The 21,476-nt window shown below is 56.6% G+C and overlaps 7 protein-coding genes across 7 annotated transcripts; 1 reads left to right on the forward strand and 6 right to left on the reverse strand.

Annotated features, from left to right (window-relative positions):
- Positions 1-434: 434 nt before the first annotated feature.
- On the reverse strand, positions 435-1,385 carry CGGC5_v001684 (uncharacterized protein; the record flags this gene model as incomplete). Its single annotated transcript, XM_066150870.1, has 2 exons — positions 435-1,097; positions 1,137-1,385. 2 exons carry the CDS (start codon positions 1,383-1,385, stop codon positions 435-437), a joined length of 912 nt encoding a protein of 303 aa, XP_066009929.1.
- Positions 1,386-2,253: 868 nt separating this feature from the next.
- Positions 2,254-3,804, reverse strand: xsa-2 (Xylosidase/arabinosidase; the record flags this gene model as incomplete). The annotated part of the gene is made up of 1 exon (XM_032025172.1): positions 2,254-3,804. The coding sequence occupies one exon, from the start codon at positions 3,802-3,804 to the stop codon at positions 2,254-2,256; it is 1,551 nt and encodes a 516-aa protein (XP_031878239.1).
- Positions 3,805-4,987: 1,183 nt separating this feature from the next.
- CGGC5_v001686 (uncharacterized protein) lies at positions 4,988-8,514 on the forward strand (the record flags this gene model as incomplete). Its single annotated transcript, XM_032025173.1, has 3 exons — positions 4,988-6,897; positions 6,954-7,067; positions 7,878-8,514. The coding sequence occupies 3 exons, from the start codon at positions 4,988-4,990 to the stop codon at positions 8,512-8,514; spliced, it is 2,661 nt and encodes an 886-aa protein (XP_031878238.1).
- Positions 8,515-8,596: 82 nt separating this feature from the next.
- Positions 8,597-9,151, reverse strand: CGGC5_v001687 (uncharacterized protein; the record flags this gene model as incomplete). The annotated part of the gene is made up of 1 exon (XM_032025176.1): positions 8,597-9,151. One exon carries the CDS (start codon positions 9,149-9,151, stop codon positions 8,597-8,599), a length of 555 nt encoding a protein of 184 aa, XP_031878243.1.
- A 1,049-nt stretch (positions 9,152-10,200) lies between these two features.
- Positions 10,201-12,459, reverse strand: IRS4 (Increased rDNA silencing protein 4; the record flags this gene model as incomplete). The annotated part of the gene is made up of 1 exon (XM_032025177.1): positions 10,201-12,459. One exon carries the CDS (start codon positions 12,457-12,459, stop codon positions 10,201-10,203), a length of 2,259 nt encoding a protein of 752 aa, XP_031878224.1.
- A 1,817-nt stretch (positions 12,460-14,276) lies between these two features.
- Positions 14,277-16,768, reverse strand: ase1 (Anaphase spindle elongation protein 1; the record flags this gene model as incomplete). The annotated part of the gene is made up of 3 exons (XM_032025178.1): positions 14,277-16,282; positions 16,350-16,602; positions 16,658-16,768. 3 exons carry the CDS (start codon positions 16,766-16,768, stop codon positions 14,277-14,279), a joined length of 2,370 nt encoding a protein of 789 aa, XP_031878242.1.
- Positions 16,769-19,771: 3,003 nt separating this feature from the next.
- On the reverse strand, positions 19,772-20,165 carry CGGC5_v001690 (uncharacterized protein; the record flags this gene model as incomplete). Its single annotated transcript, XM_032025179.2, has 3 exons — positions 19,772-19,784; positions 19,844-19,884; positions 19,923-20,165. The coding sequence occupies 3 exons, from the start codon at positions 20,163-20,165 to the stop codon at positions 19,772-19,774; spliced, it is 297 nt and encodes a 98-aa protein (XP_031878223.2).
- Positions 20,166-21,476: the final 1,311 nt, after the last annotated feature.

The following is a 21,476-nucleotide window of genomic DNA, read 5'->3' on the forward strand; positions in this document are numbered from 1 at the left end:
GAAGACGAGAGGTGCGGCACTTTTTAGGGGGCACAGTCTTGACTGGGGACCGAAGCTGGATTCTCCATGGGGGCGGGCGTGATGTGGAATGTCGTGCCTCCTTACATGTAGGGAGGACGTTACAAATGCCTGGAGGTGGCTGGAATACCACCCAGCTCTCTGCAGTGCTGATATGCTGCGCCAATAAATTGAGACAGCGATCGAGAAAGAGTGTAGATGTTTCTATTTGCCGATTCAACGATGTGCCCATCATGTTGCAGTTGAAAGGCTACTTCAGAAGCAGCTATGCGTCTGAATAGTGGTGTCTTGACTTATTGGTTGTCTGCATGACCTCCATGTTCCAAAAAAAAGAAGAAAAAAACTAAATAAACAAAACTCACTTTATTTAGGTGATCGTGATGGATTCTTGTGAAACGCCTCCGAAATAAACATCCTTAAGCTGAGCCATTCATTGGTAGCCACCCCCTTCTCTCAGCTTCCGCCCTCGACATGACCTCCATGATCCCGCACCTCGTGTCGATGGATTCAAAGGGCTTGGCTGCCTGTCTAGGCCCGTACCCAAACATATTCAACAAGTCATCCTTGTGAGATTCATTGAATTCCCGGCTGTCATCATCATGAGATCCTGCCATGAACTTTGCCCACACGTCTTCCGGGTCCATCCTGACGAGATACCTTGTGTTGCCGACTTCGATAACAGTATCATCATCTAGCTTCGAGATTTTGATATCCTCTTCATCCCAAGACGGCAGTTCCCCGCAAGAATGCACAAGCGGCTCGACTTTCGGGGGCAAGTCCTTCTTGGTCGGGTAAGGCCGATGCCTCTTCACCCTCTTGTCAGTGCGGTTCGGACCGGCCGCGATCAGGCTCGGAAGCGCCCTCTCGCCCACAGGGCCTGCCACATTGCGCGCCCTATCGCCAAACTCATAAACACGCTCCTTCTCCCAGTCGATGACAGGACGCGTCCCCCTCGCCAGCTGCGCGGCGTTGGTGTTGGCGTCGTGCATGACTTCGACGGCGCCCCAGTACTCGTCGCTCGCTGGCCGCACCCTCCGTTCAGCGACCTCCAATCGTTCCTTCAGCTGTTTGAGCTTCTTCTGTGCGCGCTTCTGTCGGTTCTCCGCCAGTTATAGGACCTTGCGAGCGGCGTCGACTTCGTTCTCAGCGCGGTATACGTCCTCGCGGGCATCATTTAGGTCGTCGTAGATGCCGCCACGCAGGGTCAAAATATCGTCACAGGCGACCCTGAATCTCATAGTTCGGTCGGTCCAGCGCTCCGCTTCAGTGAGGGCGCATGCGTGAACTGTGCCCGGCGCGTGGTCGGCGTGGATTTCGGGGTGATTGCATGGTGCTGTGGGTGGTGTTGTTGACGGTGGTTCGCTCATCTTGATGACGATAAAATGAGAAGTAGCATAGAGCCAATTGATTATAGTATGAATGAAGGTGAATGGGACAAAATGAACGAGCTCAGCTTGAGTTTCGTGATGAATAGGTTGCAGGATAGAGGACGTTTAGCAAGGGGGTAAGGTGGCAGCGCATAGATGGTCGCACCAGCCCTTATCTGCGCGACGCGTCGACTCCAATTGGCTCTAGTATGAGTGCCCTGTAAAGTGGTGGCATTCCTCCATCGCAACTTGTGAGTCGACCTCTTAGGTAGGTTGCACTTGCATCCACTTTTGCTGTGCGACTCAATGTACATAAAATTGAATTAGTTGAGAACGGAGGTGACTTTTATGTTATTGCTCGCAAATCTACGGTGATCTTACCCTTCAGTAGACCTATATGTCAATAAGTACTGTGTTAGCAGCTTCCGGGTTCTTCAACTAGACGTTGTGCGATTAACAACCACGACTGAGTTTCTGCCATATGAGAATTCTCTGTCTCCAATTTGATGCGTTGACGATTCGAAACATGCGTTCTATCTTAGCTCTGAAATATTCGTTTGTTTCTCGCCTGAATACCCTAACCACATTGCCCATCAATTCAAGTCAACATTGCGTCGCTTTTCAACGACGGCTAACGAGTGCCCGGGTTTAGTCTGAAGGTTGTACACAGCAATAGGCAAATAATAAATTGTAGAAGTTCCTACGAATAAACGCAGGTTGAAGAATAAAAGCATGCAGGCGCATGGATCGCTCTTAAGAGGTATTTATGTACATGATTCCCAATATCAACAGCAGAACCATCTCGAAGTGTGACGAGATAATCAGTAATTGTACAAGTCTAATTTGACAGTCTCAGTAAAAGACCTCTTTACGCGGCCGTGGGAGCATAGGCGAAAAACTCCTTGACGGCAACACCGGCGTACGTGCTGCTACCAGACGCAGTCAGGACAGCTCTCAGCGCAGTCGTGGACACCTTGGTGAACTTCACCTCGGTAGGCGTGTCAGTGACATCCGTGGGGTACGAAGTCGCGTCGACGGCCTTCCACGCGGTGCCGTCCTTGTACTCGAGCTTCCACGAGGCAGGCGGCGCAACACCGACAGAAGATCCCGCAGCCTGATCCGCGAAGAAGGCCATGGCGGCACCGTTGAGCTCCTGGGTCGCGTTCCAGGCGAGGGTCAGGGTGCTCTCCTTGGGGGACTGCTCGGCGTTGTAGGAGGACCAGTAGTCGGGCGGGAGGGGCGCCTCCTCGACGCGCTCGTCGTTGATGGCCTTGATCCAGTACTGGATGGGGGTCTCGCCCTCGGAAGCGGCGACGGCCTTGGGAGCGACGTTGCGGGTGGGCTCCTTGGCGGCGGCCGCGCGCTTGGTCTGAACGACCTTGTTGATAGCGGGGGGCTTGGCGGAGTCGTCCCAGGTGAGCTTGTCGATGGCAATGGAGCGGCGGAAGTGCGTGCCGCCCTCGGCATCGCGGGTGTGGTAGACCAGACCCCAGTCACCGTTGCTCAGCTTGTAGGCACCCGGGTGGGAAGTAGTGGAGGAGACGATATCGAGGAAGACACCCTGGAAGGTCCAGGGGCCGAGAGGGCTAGAGGCGGTACCATAGGCCAGGCAAGCGTGGTAGCTGGTCGGGGTGCAGGGGGAGTCGGCGCCGGCGTTGTTGGCGGCGTAGAGCATGTAGTAGGTGTCGTCGCGCTTCATGAGCCAGGGGGCCTCGAAGAAGCCGGTGAGAGAGTCCACATCAACAACATCACCCTTAATAGTGATCATATCCTTGTCGAGCTCGTAGCCCTTGAGGTAGCCGAAGGTGCCGAAGTAGATGTAAACCTTGCCGTCGGTGTCGACCATAACGGTGGGGTCGATGTTCTGGATGTCGTTGCCGGGGGACGGGACGGTCTGGGAGATGATGGGGCCGGAGGGGTGGGCGTCCTTGAAGGGGCCGAGGGGGCTGTCGGAGACGGCCACGCCGATGGCGAAGGGGTCCTTGGCGCTGGAGCTCGCCTGGGTCACGGGGGCATACATGTAAAACTTGCCATCGGCGCCCTGGACGATCTGGCTGGCGTACGCGGTGCCGGCGCTGGCCCAGGAGAAGATGGCCTCGGGCTGGGCGACGTCCTGGTGCAGAGTCCAGTCTCCACCGGCCGGGTCGGGGTTCTTAGCCTCGAAGATCTGCCACTCGTTCATGACGAAGCCGTTCTCGGTCGGGCCCGCGGCGTCCCGGCCGGAGAGGATGTAGAGGGTGTCATTGACGATGAGCGGCGCCGGGTCGGCGGAGTAGATGGAGCCATCGGCCAGGATGGGGTTGCCGGTGGACGTGAAAGTCTTGGAGGTTGCCTGTCGGCGGACAGGGATGACGCCTGCATGCAGGGGCTGAGCCAGCAGCGAAGTAGCGAGACAAGCCCGCAACAGGTTGGAGAGCATTGTGAGAAATGATCGGAGAAGAAAAGAATGACTGAATGTATACACACGCAAAAGAAGGACGGTTGAAAGAACGAACAAGCTCACTGAGTTGACTTGGAACTCGAGTCGGCACTAAGGTCGGGGAATTCTTCCAAAGGGCTGAGTGTCAGGTTTTAAAGAGACTCAAATGGATTAACCTTAGGAGGGGCATCCACTTTTCCTCATCCCTGAATTTCGTTCGTGATACGAATAAATTGACAATTGCACCAGATCAGCCAACAGGGAGCAAATCATCACTAATTGTGACGGCGTCTAGCCACTTAAACTGGGGTAGCCATGAGACTCGGTTGCGTTAAACGACCTGCCCAAAGCAACTAAACGGAGCAACCCGGCTCAACTCAGCCATAAGTCAGCGATCTTTTGCTGCCCGTTCTCATCCCCTTCAAATGTATTTCAACTCCGCCCTACTCTCAAGTACTATAAATGCGTTTTGCTCAATACGAGGTTGCCCCTCCAAGACTAGGACGAACCATCCGTGGATTTTGATTTCCCCGGTGGGAGGACCGGGGCGTATCATTGCGACTCTTTCTACTTGCGACCCAATCACGTTGCACAGAGACCGACACCGAAGGGTTGCATCGCACGGGGGATGGGCAGGTGTACCCCGCGTTTGCTGCCCATTCCGTGCATGAGAACAGGACGCCAGGCTTGGTGGGATGGTTAGTTGACGGTTCGCTTGAGGGCATCGCGTAGTTGACCCTTGTTGACCGGGAAGATTGTGGTCGCGATGCACAAAACTCGGACCATCCGCCCGATCCATGGTTGCATTCGGTTGCCTGGCCCGAACCAAGAAACAAGCGATGCGAGTCTTGAAGCGAAGATACACCATCGCTTTGGTTGATGTTTCCTCAATGGACCAAAGAAGCGATGGAATCTGTTCCACCGAGGCGTGGGATTCATCGGGAACGACACCGGGTTCAATGTAGCATCGCCCAACTGCAGGAACGTAGATCGGTCATAGTCTATCGCGTTTCTAGAATGTCCCTCAGAGTCGAATGGCATGGTGCCATCAATAGTGTGATCAGAAATCGAATCGGAAAGTCTATATAATCATGATGATCCGTTGGCGTTTGTAGCCAGTGTCTAGCACCTCAGACAAGGCAGAGAGCAATTCAGCTCAGCTCAAGTCATCGTGATTTCCGCCATGAAGTTCACTCTCGTGCTCGCCAGCATTGTGGCGACCGTCTTCTGCCAGGACAACTTGGGCTTGAGCAACGGTTACATCACCCTCACGACCGCAAACTTCAACATCCAGCTAGTCCGCAACGCCCAAGTTCTCGCTTCCCTGAAACCCGCGGGCGACACCTTTGATTTCCTCCCCTTCGACTACCTCTCTAAGCGTGCACGCAACGGCCAGTACCACTGGGGCGACATCACCTTCCGCTACCGCCAATCCGGCGCCACAGCATGGACCGACGGCAACTCCGCATCGGCCCGGCAAACGGTCACGGCCCTCACCGCGGGATCCGGCGTCCTCGCCTCCTCCCGTCTCGGCCCCACTCTGCCGACCGGGCCGCTGAACATCACCCGCGAGTGGCTCGACGTCTCCGGCGACCTCGGCCTGCGCTTCACCATCCAGAACTCGGGCTCCTCCGCCGTGGAGATCGGCAGCCTGGGCTTTCCGGCCGAGTTCAACTCCATCTTCACAAACCGCCTCGCCACAGACATGCAACGCCTGTGCTCCCTCTCAGACCCCTACATCGGCATGCACGGCGGCCAAATCCGCGTTGCTCCGATCCGCGGTACTGGCGCTGCCCTTGTCGTCACTCCGCTTGGGGACACGCCCCTGGAGGCGTACCGCAACCTCCCCGAGACGTACTACTCCGACACGGCCTACGGCAGCCAGACGTTTGAAGGCTTCTACGAGTGGCAGACCCTCACCAAAGCCTGGGCCGAGAACGAATGGCGTGCGCAGACACCCTGGAACACACCCTCGTCTAAGACTCTCCAGCCTGGCCAGTCTCTGCAATTCGGCGTCCGCTTCTCCGTCGCAAAGTCCGGCGTGCGCGGACTCGACGCCGCGGTTCGGGGCACCAACACTCCTACCGCCGTCGGCGTGCCAGGCTACATCGTTCCCCGAGGCGAACCAGCTCAACTCTTCCTGCAATCCCAATCCGCCGTCAAGTCCCTCGTCTCCGAACCCGCCGGCGCACTCACCGTGACCCTTGTCTCATCTGGCAAATACACCGTCACCCCCTCCGCCTCCGCCTGGGGCCGCGTCCGCCTAACCATCACCTACGCCGACAACAAAATCCAAACCGTCCACTACTACGTCACCAAGCCTTCCACCGAAGCCGTCGCAAGCCTCGGCCGCTTCCTCACGACCTCGCAATGGTTCAACGACACATCCGACCCCTTCGGCCGCTCCTCCTCCGTCATGACGTACGACTACGAGACAAAGTCCATCGTGACCCAAGACTCGCGCGCCTGGGTCGCCGGCCTCAGCGACGAAGCCGGCGCGGGCTCGTACCTCTCCGCCTTCATGAAGCAGGCCATCCAGCCGGCCGCGGACGAGGTGACCAAGCTTGAGCAGTTCGTCGACAACGTGCTCTGGAAGACAATCCAGACGACCGACTTTGGCGTCCGCAAGAGCATTTTCTTTTACGAGCCCTCGGCTGTGCCGAACTACAGGTATAGCACCAGCATCGACTGGACTTCGTGGACGTCGTGGAACAAGGCGGCTGCGTACTCGATCGATCGCGCATACAACTATGTGCACGTCGCGGGCGCGTATTGGTCGCTGTACCGCGTGGCAAGGGCGTACCCGGCGCTGGTGAAGAGCCATACGTGGGATTGGTATCTGAACCAGGCGTACAGTACAGTTATCAGGGGTATGAGGAACGATGTTGGGTACAACCGTGTCGGGCTGATGGGGGAGACGGTGTTTGGAGAGATTTTGACAGATTTGATCCGCGAGGGGCAGACCACGAAAGCCAATACTCTCTCGACAAGCATGCGATCGAGGGCGGCGCAGTGGGATACAGAGGAGGTGCCGTTTGGAAGCGAGATGGCTTGGGATTCGACTGGTCAGGAGGGGGTTTACTACTGGGCCAAGTGAGTTTTGATGTTCGTGATGATGATAGTACAATATGCTGACTTAAGGTTCGCAGGTACTTTGGCTTCACGAACACCGCTACGAAGTCAGTCAACAGTGTGCTGGGTTTCATGCAGACCCTTCCTCACTGGGGCTGGAATGGAAATGCCCGTCGATACTGGGACAACATGTGAGTCTTGCTATTTCATATATTTCATATATTACGAACTCTCCCCTTCGTGTATGCTCCGAGGGTCATTCTTCAATCCTATCTTTGCATCCATCATACATACCCAATACCCATTACCCGCATCCATGGGTATCCATCGATATCCAACTCACAAACCCATGGATATCCAAAACCACTACCCATTACCCATGGATATCCAGAGCCAAACCCATAAGCCAGATCCTACCCAAACCCATGGGTATCCATAATAATTATCCATTACCCCTTATCCAGATCATACCTGTGTTCACACGCCTACATACATGGATAACCGAATGGATACCCATTACCCATTACCCATTACCCATTACCCATGGATACCCACATTCACGGATATCCATAACCATACCTATACCCAAACCATCTTGCACCCGATTTATCTTACCTGATAAAGCACTACCTTAGACCAAGTGGTTTAGCTGCTTTCCCCTTACTGTAAATCCCCTTCACTAGTTAGACTGGGAAGTCCCTCAACATACCTTACCTACTTACTCAAATCATACCCATACCCATACCCATACTCATGGATATCCATCATTGCCCACTGCCCATTACCCATATGGTTGTTCATTTGGATACACAAGTCCAAACCAGCCAGTGCCCATGGGTTTCCAAATCCGTTGACTCTATACCCATGGATACCCATTCCTACACCATATCCAGTATCCCACCCATACCCATGCCCGCGGATACCCATACCCAAATCGGCAAATACCGATCCAAACCCACACCCATACCCAACTCAACCCAACCCACAACTAACACCCCCAGCTACGGCGGCAAACTCCGGCGCATCGAGCGCCAAATCCACCACTACGGCTCCGCCCTCAACGCCCTCCCCCTCCTCTCCGCCTTCCGCTCCGCCCCCACCGACACCTACCTCCTGCGCACCGGCTACGCCGGCACCACCGGCCCGCTCTCCAACATCAACGCCGACGGCTTCGCCGCCGCCTCCTTCCACTCCTGGCCCGACACCCTCAAGTGGGACGGCATCAGCGGCGACTACGGCCCGGGCTTCCTCGGCCTCGCCCTCGGCTCCGGCACCTACGTCGTCCAGGACGCCGAGCTCGGCCTCGTCGCGTTCGGCGGTACGCTGACGTCGTCGGGCAGCAGTGTCAGCGTCGTGACGAAGGATGCGGTCAGGCGCAAGGTGTTTATTGGCCCGTTGGGGGTTTTGGTTAGCGTGGATGCGGGGATTGTGAGGGAGGTCAAGTATGTGGCGGCGTCGAAGACGGTGGACGTCACGCTGGCGCAGCTGGATGGCGTGCCTAAGGCGGCGAATGCGGTTATTTGGGTCGAGGGCGGTGGGAGCTGGAAGGTCACCGGGTCGGGCGTCACGCAGGCGAGAGGGGGTTGGCAGGTTGCACTCTCGGGGGACAGTGTTGTCGTTCAAGTTCTCCCTGCTTAAGCTCTTCGGGGTGTGTATTTCTATTCTATGTATATATTTCACCACACCAACCAAGACTCTCTGACAAACCATCCACCGCTTCTCACAACTCCTTCTCCAACACCACAAAATACAAATCATCCCTCAACGCCTCGCCCCCCACCAGCTCCTTATACGGAAACTCCCTCCTCTCCCCGGTCCTCCTATACCCCCTCCTCTCATACCACGAAATCAGCTCCTCCCTAACCCAAATAACCCACATCTCAATCCTGCCCACCCCCCACTCCCTCCGCGCAAACTCCTCCGCATACCCCAGCACCCTCCGCCCGACCCCGCCGGCCTGCCTCTCCGGATCAACCGCAAACAGCCCAAAATACGCCGTCCTCCCGTCCGGTTTGCGAAGCACCTCGCAGCACGAGAGCGGCGCGCCCGCGTCCTCGTTCGTGACCAGCATCACCACACCGTCCGGGTGGACGATCTTGCCCAGCAGCCCCGCCTCGTCGATGCGCTGGTCCGCGACGAGGTCCGCCTCCGTCGTCCAGCCCTTGCGCGAGGAGAGGCCGCGGTAGGCGGAGCGGATGAGCGGGAGGAGGAGGGGGATGTCGGCGGGGGTGGCGGGGCGGAAGGAGAGTGGCGGTTGGGGGTGGGAGACTGTCATTTTGTGTGTGTGGTGGTGGTTGTGTGGTTTTGGTGTTGCTGTTGAGCGGTTTGTCGTTGGGTGAGAAAGGACAGAGTCGGAGTTGCGGCGCGGTCTTGTATCGCGATTGGACGGCTTTGAAACAACTCTCACGTTGGATGCAGAAAAGGGTGTCAACGACTGAAAGATGCAGTTAAGGAACTTGAGGAACTTGACTTTAGACACTCGCAAATCTTGAATCTGGAAAACGTCCAAGATCTTAAATAAACCCCCACCACACCGAATCACGCCAGAATCCACAGGAACGGTAAAGTCGCATGGCATCGCAAAAGCCCCATCCAGACCGAGTTTCACACATATCTCTTCAGTCACCCACACATATACCTGTGGCCAAACCCTGTGTAAATCACGCCAAGCACTCACACCAACCACCAAAGACCAGGTCACGTACTGTGAAAATCAAGCCGTCCACTAAATCTACCCGCCGACGCCACCGCCCAAGAACCCCCACCGCGAGTCAATTAAGGGCGCGACACGGACGACACGAATGACATTTTCGACACGTTACCGCCCTGCCGGACGCCTGCCGGTGTCTTTCCGCCGAGGTCGGCCCCAGTTTCCTCTCTTCGACCCGAGTCAAGTTCGGCGGTAAGTGGGCGGCCATAGGATACAGAAGAAAAATGACGTGCCCGATTACTTTCTCTGAGGGTCTTATCTCAACTTTCCTCATTTAGACTGGACAGGAAATTTACGCAGCCATGATTTGCTACGCTAAAATTCAAAATGATGGACGTTGGACAAGTCTCATTCAGCCCTTGAGTGACATGCCATTCACAATAAAGATATACACCATACTGTCCATCACAAAGTCCAAGACAGAAGCAGCGATAGGGGGGAAAAGCTCACGCAAGCTCCGATATTTTCTAGATCGCGGGTATCACTACAATACGCTACACTCAAATACGATGCCACGCCATGCTCATGCTTCGCAATGCAACGCCAATGTTTCGTTTCAATGCTCTCTCCCTGATCCTGCGCCCCTTCCCATGAACCGAAGAAGGACAAGCTCTTCACTTTTTACCCTTGGGTTCGCGCACCTTCACGCCCTGCACGGAATCCCACACGCTCGCGCTCACCTTGCGCGGAATCTTGCGCCCCCGCAACCGCTGGTCGATCAGCCACATGCCCACCACAAACTCCTGCTTGCTCAGCATCCCGCGCCCGCTGCGGTCGACCAGGTCCCACACCTCGGCGAGCTCCTCCGCAGGCAGCCGCGACCGCCGCCAGATCTCGCGCGCCACAATGTTGGCCACGCAGTCGGCCGCATCCTGCGGCGGCGGCAGGACTGCATCCGACTGCAGCGCCTGCGGGAGGAAGGGCGTGAGCAGCAGCGTGCCGCGGTTGCTCGCCCAGACGGCCTCGTACCGGCGGCGCTCGCGCTCGGTGATCTCGTCGCGCCAGCGGCGGCGGGCACCCTCTGCGTGGGAGTGCTTGTTGCTAGCCTTTTGATGCTTCTTCTTGCGGATCTCGTCCTCGTCGTCGGACTTTGAGGGCGGCTGGCGGAGGGTCTGCCGAAGCCGCGGTGACTTTGTCCGGTTTGGGAGGGCAGGCGGGGAGAGGGTCGAGTTGCCTGTGTTAGAGGGCGTGAGGCGAGCTGCGGCAAGGGATCCGGCCATGATGGCATTGGAGAGGGAGTTCAGGGGCAGGCTTGTTGTAGATGACGCCGGCGTGCGGCGAGGAGTTGCGCGGGTAGGCGAGCTGTTGACGGACGAGCGGCTCGGTGTGCTAAGCGCCGAGTGCGTCTGGAGGTTTGGCGGTCTCGCCGGGGTCGCATCGGGTACGGCCGTCAAGCCGGACGACGCGGACACGAAGGTATCGTTAGACGAGCTCGTGTCAGCAGTCGATGGCCTGGTCGCGGAAGTCGGACGTGAAATCTCCTGCAATGGGAGGCCGTGGCCGTAGACTGATGCCATGCTCCTGGGCTTCCTCAATGGGGGCGCTTCCGGCTCCTTCGCTTTTGAAGCTGTACCGCGGGGTTGAGGTGGCGTAGGCGGCCGGATCTTTGCTTTTGACGCTGGCCGCTTAGGTTGAGGAGAGACAATTTCTGTCTGGACCTTGCTAACCGTCGGTGGTGAGCTCGGGGCTGCCTGCTTTGCCTTTGTCGTGCGTGACCTCCGTGGCTCAGGAGCAACAGGAGGCTCTTTCGAGTCTGGTCTCGCAGGCTGGACGGAGGCTGCCTTGGCCAGAGACGGCATCGACCGCTTCTCCACGACCTCAGCAGCAGGCTGCAACCCCACAGGCGGCTTCCTCTTCTGCACCACCTGCTCCGACTCAGTCCTCCTGTGCGGCGACCTCTTCGCCGGCGATCCAGGCTGCTTCGCCGGCTCCGCAACAGGCTTCTTCACCCCCGCATCGGACATCGTCCTCTGAATAGCCGGCGTAGGCGTAATCGGCCTCGGCTTAGGCTTCGTAACCGGCTTCTGGCTCTTCGGCGTGACAGCCTCCACCTCCCTCTCCACCGGCGTGGGCGTGATCGGTCTCGTCTTAACCTTCGGCTTCGACTTCACCACCACCGGCCTCTCCTCAATCCCCATCCTCGCCGCCTTGGCCCTCGCAGGGCTCATCTCCCTCTCAGGCGTCATCGTCCTCACCGCAGGCCTCCTCCTGCTGTCCCCGCCGCTCTTCTTCACCGGGTCGACGTCCTCGCTCCGCTCAAACATGGTAATCAGGTGTCCGGTGGCCGGTATGGACGTGGTATCAGGCAGCCCCATCATCCCCTCCTCCTCGTCGAGGCTATCCCTCCGGCTGCGCAGGCTCCGCGCGCTCTGCATCTGGTGCAGCTGGTTCACCTGCGCGGGCGTCAGCGCGGACGGGCTCGGGTGCGGCTGCGGGCTAGGCGAGGCGCTGCGCGAGGCGGCCAGGGCGGCGGCGATGTAGCTCGGGCTCTTGGGGTCGAGCTTCGTGTGCGGCGTCAGGTGGGATGCCGTCGAGGAGGCGGCGGGGCTGCTCGCGAGGAAGGAGGACAGGCGGTCGCGCATGTCGGCGGTGCCGTCGCGGCCGAAGGTGGTGCTCGTCGCGACGCTCGTGCCGGTGTGCTGGCGCTGGATCGGGCTCGTGCTCCGGCTGCGGTCGGCCGCGGCGGTGGCTGCGAGCGCCGGGGCGAGGCTGCCCACGCCCCCGCGGGCTCCGGCGGTGGAAGTCGGTTTCGGGGGCGGGACGGGCTTGGGCTTGGTCTTGCTGAAGGCGAGGTTTGCGCCCTTCAACGCCGCGGCAGCGTCGGAGGCGCCGCCGCCCGTGTGGTGGTGGAGGCTCTGCTGTGTGTTCGTCATCATGCCGGTTGACGGCCGCGGGGTGGGATGGTGGTAGGTGGTGGGAGGGGTGTCGGCATTGGATTCGGAGGGGCTTTGGTTTATGCGGTCGACGATGGTTGGAGCATTACGTAGGAGTTGTCGGTTTTTCGAGGGAGAAACGGTCGCGATGCCCTCCCTCGTCTGCGATGTAGATGTAGCTATGTGTGTTTCTCGAGGGCAGAGTCGAAGGAAGGGACGAGGTGTCGTTTGTTTGATGTAGGTAGGTAAATAGGCAGAAGATACGAGGAGGTGTCAGGGGAGGGAAACGGAGACGGAGTGCGTAGTGTGTGAGTGTGGTCGTATTGGATCCGGCTGCGCCGCAGAAGTGGAAATACCTAGGCAGGTACTCGGGCTGTAGCTGATTATTGATTATCCACCTTCACCCACACAAATAGCAGCTGCCCACCGCACTCTCCACGTTTGCTGTTGCTGCTGCTGCTGAGTGAGCTCCAGCTTTCTGCCTTTCTGCCCGTGCGGAGAAGGTCGTCGGATGGGATGATTGGGGGAAGCTGCGGCGCATTCAGATGAACGGGTGGCCCGGCGACCTTCTTTCGCAGGCAGTGGAATGGATATTCCTTCCAGGTCTCTCCCTCCTGCAGCAAGTACCGGCATTCCACTGCTAACTGCAGCACCTGTAAGGCTGAGACACGGCGCCGCTCTTGACACCCGACAGCTGCCTGTGTTCATCTGCAGGGGGCCTGTTCCCATCCTGACACAGTGACGCAAAGAATAATATATGGGGAACTGAATTTGGGGAGGAGCCGAGGAAGCACCAGGGAAACACACAACCACCACCGAAGATCTCGACATCACCGGCGTCGTCATAGCGGATCTTCTGGAAATCTGCCCTGACTAGACCACCACCCCGTCACGCTGCCGGCGGGCTAATAAAGCCTAGGTTTCCGTTCATTCCTTCATTCGGAGATTCTGTCAAGTTTTAGCTCCCGTCCTACCGGGCCTCCCGCCCATCGCCTCTCAATCACCACATCATCCGGCATCCTCGGCATTCATCATCATCACCAGACCAAACGCACAAAAATCATGATAAATCAGCGATGCACGCATCACCCCTTTTTGTACTACTTTAAGAAAATACCTACTGGGTCCATGGTAAAAGAGCGTTGAGCTTTAATAGCAACAACACAAAACTACAAAGTCTTACAAAATAAGGCTGACAGAAAAAAGAAAAGGAGCACACTCCGGATGCGACCCTCCGCCAATGGTCGAGTAATCGAAAAAAGGCCAAAATCAAACACAAACGCAAACAAATCGCAAAACCAAACTCCGTTTGTTTGACCGACCCCTCCCTTTCCCTTTACACCTTCCTTCGAAAATGAGGTATCAAAAAGACACCCGTTTCCTCCCGTCCACCCGTCCCCCTACCGAATGGGTATGTCCGACCAAAAGGAGAGAGAACCAAAGCCGTCTCGAGGTCGGGGCTATACATGTGCAGACGGAAGTCTGGAAGAAGTAATAACGACACAAGAAAAAGAAGAAGCAAAAAATGTGGGCGTGTGTGTCGGGTTTCGTCCGCAGACACGGAGTCTTTGTTCAGAGAGGGAGGGTGAGTGGGTGTTGGGGGAGATGCTCGGTGTCCTTTTGTGTTTGCTGAAAAGACAATACGTCGTGAATTTCGACTTGGTTGATCATTCCAGACATGAGAGGTGGGGCATAATCATCCGACATTATCATCAAAGTTTGAAGAAAATCTTCGGAAGCAAGAGGATTGCTAACGCCAAACAGCAACGAAGCAAGACATTTCTTTGGCTAATGCTCAATGATGTTGTTTTGTTTCCTCAGTATCCGTCCTCGTCGGTCCACTCGCTGCCCGAGATGATCCGGTTGCCCTCGTGGTCCGCAAACGCATTCCCAGCATGCGCCTGCGGCGGGTACGCCCGTGGCCTCTTGGGGTCGATTGCTTGCTGGCGCGCCGCGCGCACCTTGGCGTAGTACGTGTCCGTCGCGTCCTGCTCGGGCTCGCTGGCGTCGTCGTACGTCTCCCAGTTCTCCGACCCCGTCACGTTGCTGGAGCCCGTCGATGAATTAGAGATCTGACGCGGCGGTGGTGCTTGGCTGTATGACGGGGGGTGGTGTCGGATCACAGAGGATTGGAAGTCGAACTGGGAGGAGCCTTGGGAGTGGTGTGACGAGGCGGAGGCGTGGGAGTTGTGGGAAGCGTGGGATGCGTGCGAGGTGTGAGAGAGTGTCGAGTTCGCTCTCATGAGGCGCGGTTGGCAGTCATCGTAGACATCCTCCAGCTCCACCTGACGGACGATGCTTCCACCAAGCCCGGCAGACTTGTAGTGGTTCATGTTCATCGGGGTCTCGAGGTCCATGGCGTGGAGATCGCGCATCTTGGGCGGAGGTGCACGGAGGGGAGGGCCTCCGCGTATTGTCGCGTAGGCATCAATCCTCGACTCGGGTCTCTGTATCCTCTCGGGCGAGTTGTTGCCATACTTGAGATTCGTGAGGGGAGGGCGGGCAATCCTTGAGGGGCTTCCTGGAGGCTTGGTGAGAGTGCCATGGTTACTGCGGAAGCCCATGGAGGATTCCGGCCGAGGGCTACCAGGCGGCTTGATGTGAGCGGACAAGGGTCTTGCCGCGGATGCGCCATTCATGTTGTTGGCACTGCGCTTGTTTGTCGGGGCGGCAGCGACGGGTGTCTTTGCTCCCTGGCGGGTTGCTGGTCTCTGTGCTGCGCTGACACTATTCGCGCGGCTGTGGCCGGTTCTGGGCTTGGTTGCCGAAGCCATCTGTCCGGCGCCGGGTGTCTTGGATCGCGGTCCAGGGGCAGGACGGTCCTCCGCCTCGAGAGCGTCGAGGTATCTCTCACCGTGAACTAGGAACGGACGGCCGTACTCGTCCTCGAAGCGCTCCAAGACTTGACGAAGCTCAGCAGCAACCTTGGGCAACTCCTTGGCAATACGCTTGCGCATCTTCTCCTCTCGAAGCAGCTTGCCAGGATCGCGTCTCTCTCCCTTCTGACCGCGCATCATGAGACGAGAAGCATCCTGGCTGGAGGCCGCAAGCTCGTCACGTTCGTTGGTAAGGCTCTTGTGCTTGTCGATGAGTGCGAGCGTGGGGGCGCGCTGCTCCTTGAGAACCTCCAGTCTCGCGATTTCACGCTCGTGAGCCTCGAGCAGGGCGTCGCTGTATACGTCGGAAAAGGCAGGTGTGAACTCGAGCATCTCGTCCTCGGAAAGGTAGAGAGCGTCCCAAAGCTCCTGCAGCTTGCAGCGGGCGTCTTCGACAAAGAGATGCAGGTTCTGGCGCTTCAGCTCGTTCAGGCGCGCCAGCTCGTCCTCGAATTCGTTAATCTGGCGGACACCGCAGCCTCGGTTGCTGTTCAGGAAGCTCTTCCTCTCGGCGTGGTCCACCTCCAGCTTCTCCCAAAGGGCCTCGACCGCAGCGCGAAGGTCCTTGAGCTTCTTCTCGCGGTTCTTCTTCTCGTCTGACAGCTTGTCGCGCTTCGCCTTGAGGCGGGCGATGTCCTCCTCGTGCAAGCCCAGCTGCTCCGGCGCATCGCGGTAGTACTTGACGATGGCAGCGTCCGTCTGGGCCTGCGGGGTGCCGAGCTCGGCCCAGAGCGAGATGATGTGCTCGCAGAGGGCCTTAACCGTTGCGACGCGGCGACTGTACTCTTCATAGACTCTCGTAAACTCGTTATCGAGCTTGTCGACGTACGCGGGCGACAGGTCGAAGTTGGAGGGGACGGACTGATTCGGGCCCGTCGGGGGCAGGGGGATCTGGACGAAGGTGGGTTCGAGGTGCGACGAATATGATTCCAGGGCTTCGACAAGTTCTGGCGGTGTGGTCAGCGGGACTCCTTTTCGTGGCGCGTCGCGGCTGCTGCTGCCGGGCCAACTCACTCTTGACCTGCGCGAAGCGCTCCTTGTGCAACCTGCTAATCTGGACGTGCTTCTCCTTGAGAGACTTTAAGCAGCGGACCAGGGGGTATGTGATCTTGATGTCGTCGCCGTCACGGTCGCGGCGGCCGCTGATTGATGCCTCCATCTGGCGGATGTTGTTGATCATGTGCTCGGCTTCCTCGATCATCTCCTCCTTCTCGGTAGTAACAAGGCGGACCTGGTCGGTCAAGGCCTTGGAAAGGGCCTCGAAGAGCTGTGGAGATGGTTAGCACACGGATAGAAATCCACACGACCAGGTAAGAGCGTACGTCGGCTTCGCGCGCCTCGCGATCATGGTTGGGGACGCCAATTTCGTCAAACAGGCCGTGCAGCTGGCCGATAATGGTGTTGACCTGCTGGGACAGGTAACTGGTATCCATGGCGGATAATTGGACGAAGACGCGCAACCAAGGAAAAGAGACAAGAAATGCCGATGGAAGTCGCGGATAGTAAAATATCGATTAGGTAGGTTCGTGGGGTAAAAAGAGCGGGTGCAGCACAAACGGCTGGTGGTGGTGGTTGTTGTTGATGATGCTATTCACGCGGCAGGCGGGGAATCGTCGGGGATTTTTTTTTGGTGGGTGTTGGTGTTGGATTTGTTTACTTTCTCTCAAGGGCAAGCGAATGGTCACCGAGTGAGTTGCGACTCGGGGTGCATTGTCCGACCACAAGAAAAAATAAAAGTAAAACAAAGAATCCAAAAGAGCGGCGCTGGAGGGATGGCAATCTGCAGTCTCCGTGGTATCTGTGTTGGGTGAGGCCTGGAGAGAGTCGAGCTGGTTGTCAGAGACTGCGATTAGTTACCTGTCGTGATGCGGCGTTGGGAGGGGGAGAGAGTGAAGGTGAGGGTGAGGAGGTGAAATGAAAGATCGAGAGAGCGATGTGAAAGAACGGGAAGGTGGTCGGGAAACGTGATGGGCCAGATTTAGTGGGTGCGCCAGTGGCAGCTCTCGAGGTGGGCCGTCGCCAGGGGCAACAGCCAAACGCTGGGCAGCTTCTGTGAGGAGTGGGCGCTGCTGGTGGTGGGTTTCAGAAAGAGCTACCCCGCCATTGGCCGCCAATTGGCCCGTACGCCCTTAAAACCCCGGTGCTATTGCCGTCCAGTCTTTGTGGACTCAGGTTCCTTGTTGGTGAGCTGTTCTAGCGCCCTGTCGCTTGTCTGTCAGCGCGGGCCAGGGATCTTAGGTAAGACTCCTCCTCCCTCCCTCGCACCTCGTCAATTCTGCCAGGAGTCAATGAACCCAGCCACTCGTCTTTGGTTCTCGCGAAATGAGACTCATGGTCTCCCACATGGCCGCATCTTGGTTCAGCAATGGGGGTGTTGCATTCCAGCATCTATCACTTCTTCATGCAGTTGATGCGGCTCTTGGGTGATTTTCTGCTCTATTCGATCGTGTGCAGACGATCGCAAACCCTATGCAAACACTCAGACAAACAAACCAACTCAGTCACCCGCAGTAGTCCAGAATAAAGCCCGAGGAAGAGCGGACCCGCGCATCGGTTTGTTTACATTGGCCCAACCTCGTTGACTGGGCCATCGGCGTCTCCTCCTCCCCTCGTCTCCCTCTGCGCAATGGTCCAATGGCTGCGCCGACTCGTCAAAAGCCCGTCTGCAAGTCATTCAGCCGGCCCACGAGACGAGTGGCTCGCATGGCAGGACAGGGCACGGCATGGCACACAGCATGGCATTTGCTGCAACAACACAGCCTTTTAGGATTCTCTCCTGCAGCTGGATGGAGTCCAAGGTTCTTTCTTTCCAGAGTCTCAGAGTCTCAGAGTCCCAATCAACTCAACCAACTCGATAAAAGACCGGGCCCCCAGAGCAGGAATCCGATCTGCCTCATCTCGGCTCTCTCCCATCCCATGTTTCCTCCCCCTGTCCCGCCCCGTTTCCAAGTGGGCGCGTGCTGCCCCAAAGTCCCAGCGGTGAGATGCAGCAGCGCCTCTCTTCACCGTGGTGACGCTCCCGAAACCTTGCTCAAGCTGCATTGTTGTCCGCATCTCTCCATTGGCATTGGCCCGCCTCCTTTCTTCTTCCATCTGCGATATGTCTCGCATCAGTTTTTCCTTCTGTTTGTTGAGTCATTGTCCTGCGATTTCGAATTCTGGGCGATTGCTCCCTCGTCATGGAAGCATCAATGGAAGGAAATAAACATACAGACAGAGGCCCCATAATATCTGGCCCATGCTCCTCTTCCCCCCCAGACTCCCGCCGAAAATCTTCGTAACCGACCCCGTCGAAATCCAGTATGATCGCTCGTCCTCGCCCAGCAAAAACCCGGCACGGCTGAGGCCGCACGACGCTAATAAGCTTCTGGGTCGGAATATTTGATAGAACGACGGGTACCAATCGCCGTGGCTGCCAGCCATTAGAATTCTGCCCGAGCTTTTTTTTTTTTTTCTTTTTTTTCAGGCGACGTCATCACCATCGGCACAACCTGCCACCAACAATGGTTGCCTGGGAGCCTGCATCGACAAGCGTTGCACCAGGCCAGGCCAAGAAGCTATTCCGCAATCCGCCGGGTGAGATTCGTATCCCTGTCCATACAATCGGCGATGTAGTATTTCAGCCATCCAGGTTTAATCCTCGTTCATGTTGGTTTTGTTGGGTCCTGCGAGCACGTAACCTTCATGTCGCATCTATCCCACGATGTCACCCTGACCAGGAAGGAAGCATCACCTTGGAATAAAACCAACCACTTAATATTTCTGAAGCCTGGCGATTTTGGCCTTTGGCAACAAGTCTGGTTCCATCCTTCAGCGTCCAGTTCAATTGTGACCTCAGATGTAGCTTCGTCTCGATTGTTCTTAGGCTGCCGTCCGTGAAAACTCACCTCTCTGCTCGCTGGGGAGATAGCTTGCTTCTAATGGTGCAATTCTCCAAACCAACAAGTGCCTTCTGCATCTGGATAATTGCGAAGAGATGCAAGCTACGGCACAGCTGGCTCTCCACGAACCCCCACAGAAGCCCATTCACCCAGAACGAGCCTATGAAGAGAACAACAATTGATGTGTGAAAATGGACGAAGTCGAACCAGTTTTCCCCGCTGCGCATGAGTGAGAAACCACTTTCGAAGCCAACGATGCAATAGTTCAACTCCTATGCATGGTGTGGGATACCGACTGTTGTTTGATAGTCACGAGTCAGATGACCCTAATTGGCATGAGCCTCATCACCGTCACATTTGGACCGGACACAAAGCCAGACAGGACGTACGCTCATTAGCTGCCGAAGAAAACCCTCCCTAACCCACTTTCCAGACGCTCCGTCTGCTCCTGAACGCCTCTACAAAGTGGCAACATGCCCAAAGACCCAGTAAGATTCGTGAGTGAGCGCCCCAAGGCGATTAAACCTCTGTAGAACCAGAAACTCCATCCCGCCCTCATAGAATTCGCCTATGCCAGTTGTCAGACAGCGAATCGCGATGAAGGAATGCCAAAAGAAAAGTACTCACGGTGTCGGATACACCATCGTCAAGCCGTGAAGAATCGCATTCTTCGTCACGCAGCATCTCACGCCGCAACCATTCTCACTTTGCTGCACGTCCCGCCCTCGCAAATAACCGGCCTCTCGCCCTTCAAAGTCCCCATCTCCGCATACTCATCCCCGTCCTCCTCCTCGTCCCTCCGCACGACAGTGTTGTTCCGCCTGCTCTTCGCCCTCCGCCGGCGAACATACGCAGTCGTCGCGAGCGCGATGACCACGACGCCGACCCCGATGCCGATGCCAGCCTGGGCTCCCGTGCTGAGCCCGGCGGACACTTCCGCCGTGTCCATGATGCGGCGGCAAGCAACCACGGCGGCGGTGCGCGCGACGACGATTTCTTTTCTCTCTCTCTCTATCTCCCTTCACCTGAGGTCGCGATTGAAGCAGAGAGTAGATAGACGGCTCGTTTTCGTTATCTCGTTTCTGTGGTGGAGTTGATTGTGGGGTAAAAGAAGGGGAAATAATGGGAGCTGCGCGAAAAGAGAGATACGGTTAAAGTGCGTCGTACTTGTCGCCGCATAGAGTTTCCACGAGTGTATCAAGAAATGTGTACGGATTGAGGGAAACTCTGCTGGCGGAGGACGGCGCATCCCTGCACGAAACAAACCATCTTTCTGGTAGACTCTTGCCATTTGTCGTTGGGGGAACAATGGTTTCCCCGCGTTGGCTGGAAGCACCTTCCTGTTCGGGTCGTCATGGATTGCTTGGCTTTTGAGAGGGGTTAAACTCGCCGAGGATTTAAGCTACCATGAGCCGCATCGCGATATGGACTTTACGAGTCAGCGTAGGTTTGCAATGCGAATTGCGAAAAGATAAAGTGCGAAGCTGCTTCGGATATCGCGAGGGCTTTCGTATTGCGAAGAGGCTAAGGATGAATTACTGTCATTTTCTGTGTAGGCCGCCGCTCGATCAAAGTGCCACCGCCACATAGGCAGCATAAGCGATTCTGGACGATCAACAGACACATAGTTTGTCTTCATTCAATTTAGTTATATATCTCAACAGCCTATGGTTCTGAGCGAAATTGTAAATCCTAGATGCCTCGGCGTTTAAATTCCACCTTGGTAGTACCGAGATGCTTAGGTTTTCTCTCAAAATGTGTAGTTCTTAATCGAAACAAATCGGATCAAGGACTACGTACATCGGACATTTCTTCCTGGTACATTTTGTATTCATCAACCACTGATCCTCAAGTTACTGTCGTTCATCAATATCTTGCAAGATCTCAGATAGTTTGGTCCGGCGAGCTTATTTTCATGCGACCGCTGAGGGTCTCAATGCAGCATCATCCATCTAAGGGACCTTCACTTGCTTCAATCCTTTTTCATTCACCAATAACAAATAATTGCAAGGCTGTCAGATCTGGATTGTGACAACGATTCAACCCACTCGTGCTAGTTGGTCTGGTGGGATTGGCTCAATTGACGAAATGTGGAGGCAATCCATGCAGCCGCTAGGCATCAGTCCAACAACCAACAGATCACCGCATTCGCGGTGCAGGGGTGGATTCTGAAGGATTCCCGCGCCGCAATTGCTTCTCAGGAGACTTTTCCTCTTCATTCATCCAATTGAAAGCTTCGACAATATCGCCTACCTCGGAG

Source organism: Colletotrichum fructicola (assembly GCF_000319635.2).
Source record: "Colletotrichum fructicola Nara gc5 chromosome Unknown KSG_Nara_v1_contig01, whole genome shotgun sequence".
NCBI lineage: Eukaryota > Fungi > Ascomycota > Sordariomycetes > Glomerellales > Glomerellaceae > Colletotrichum > Colletotrichum fructicola.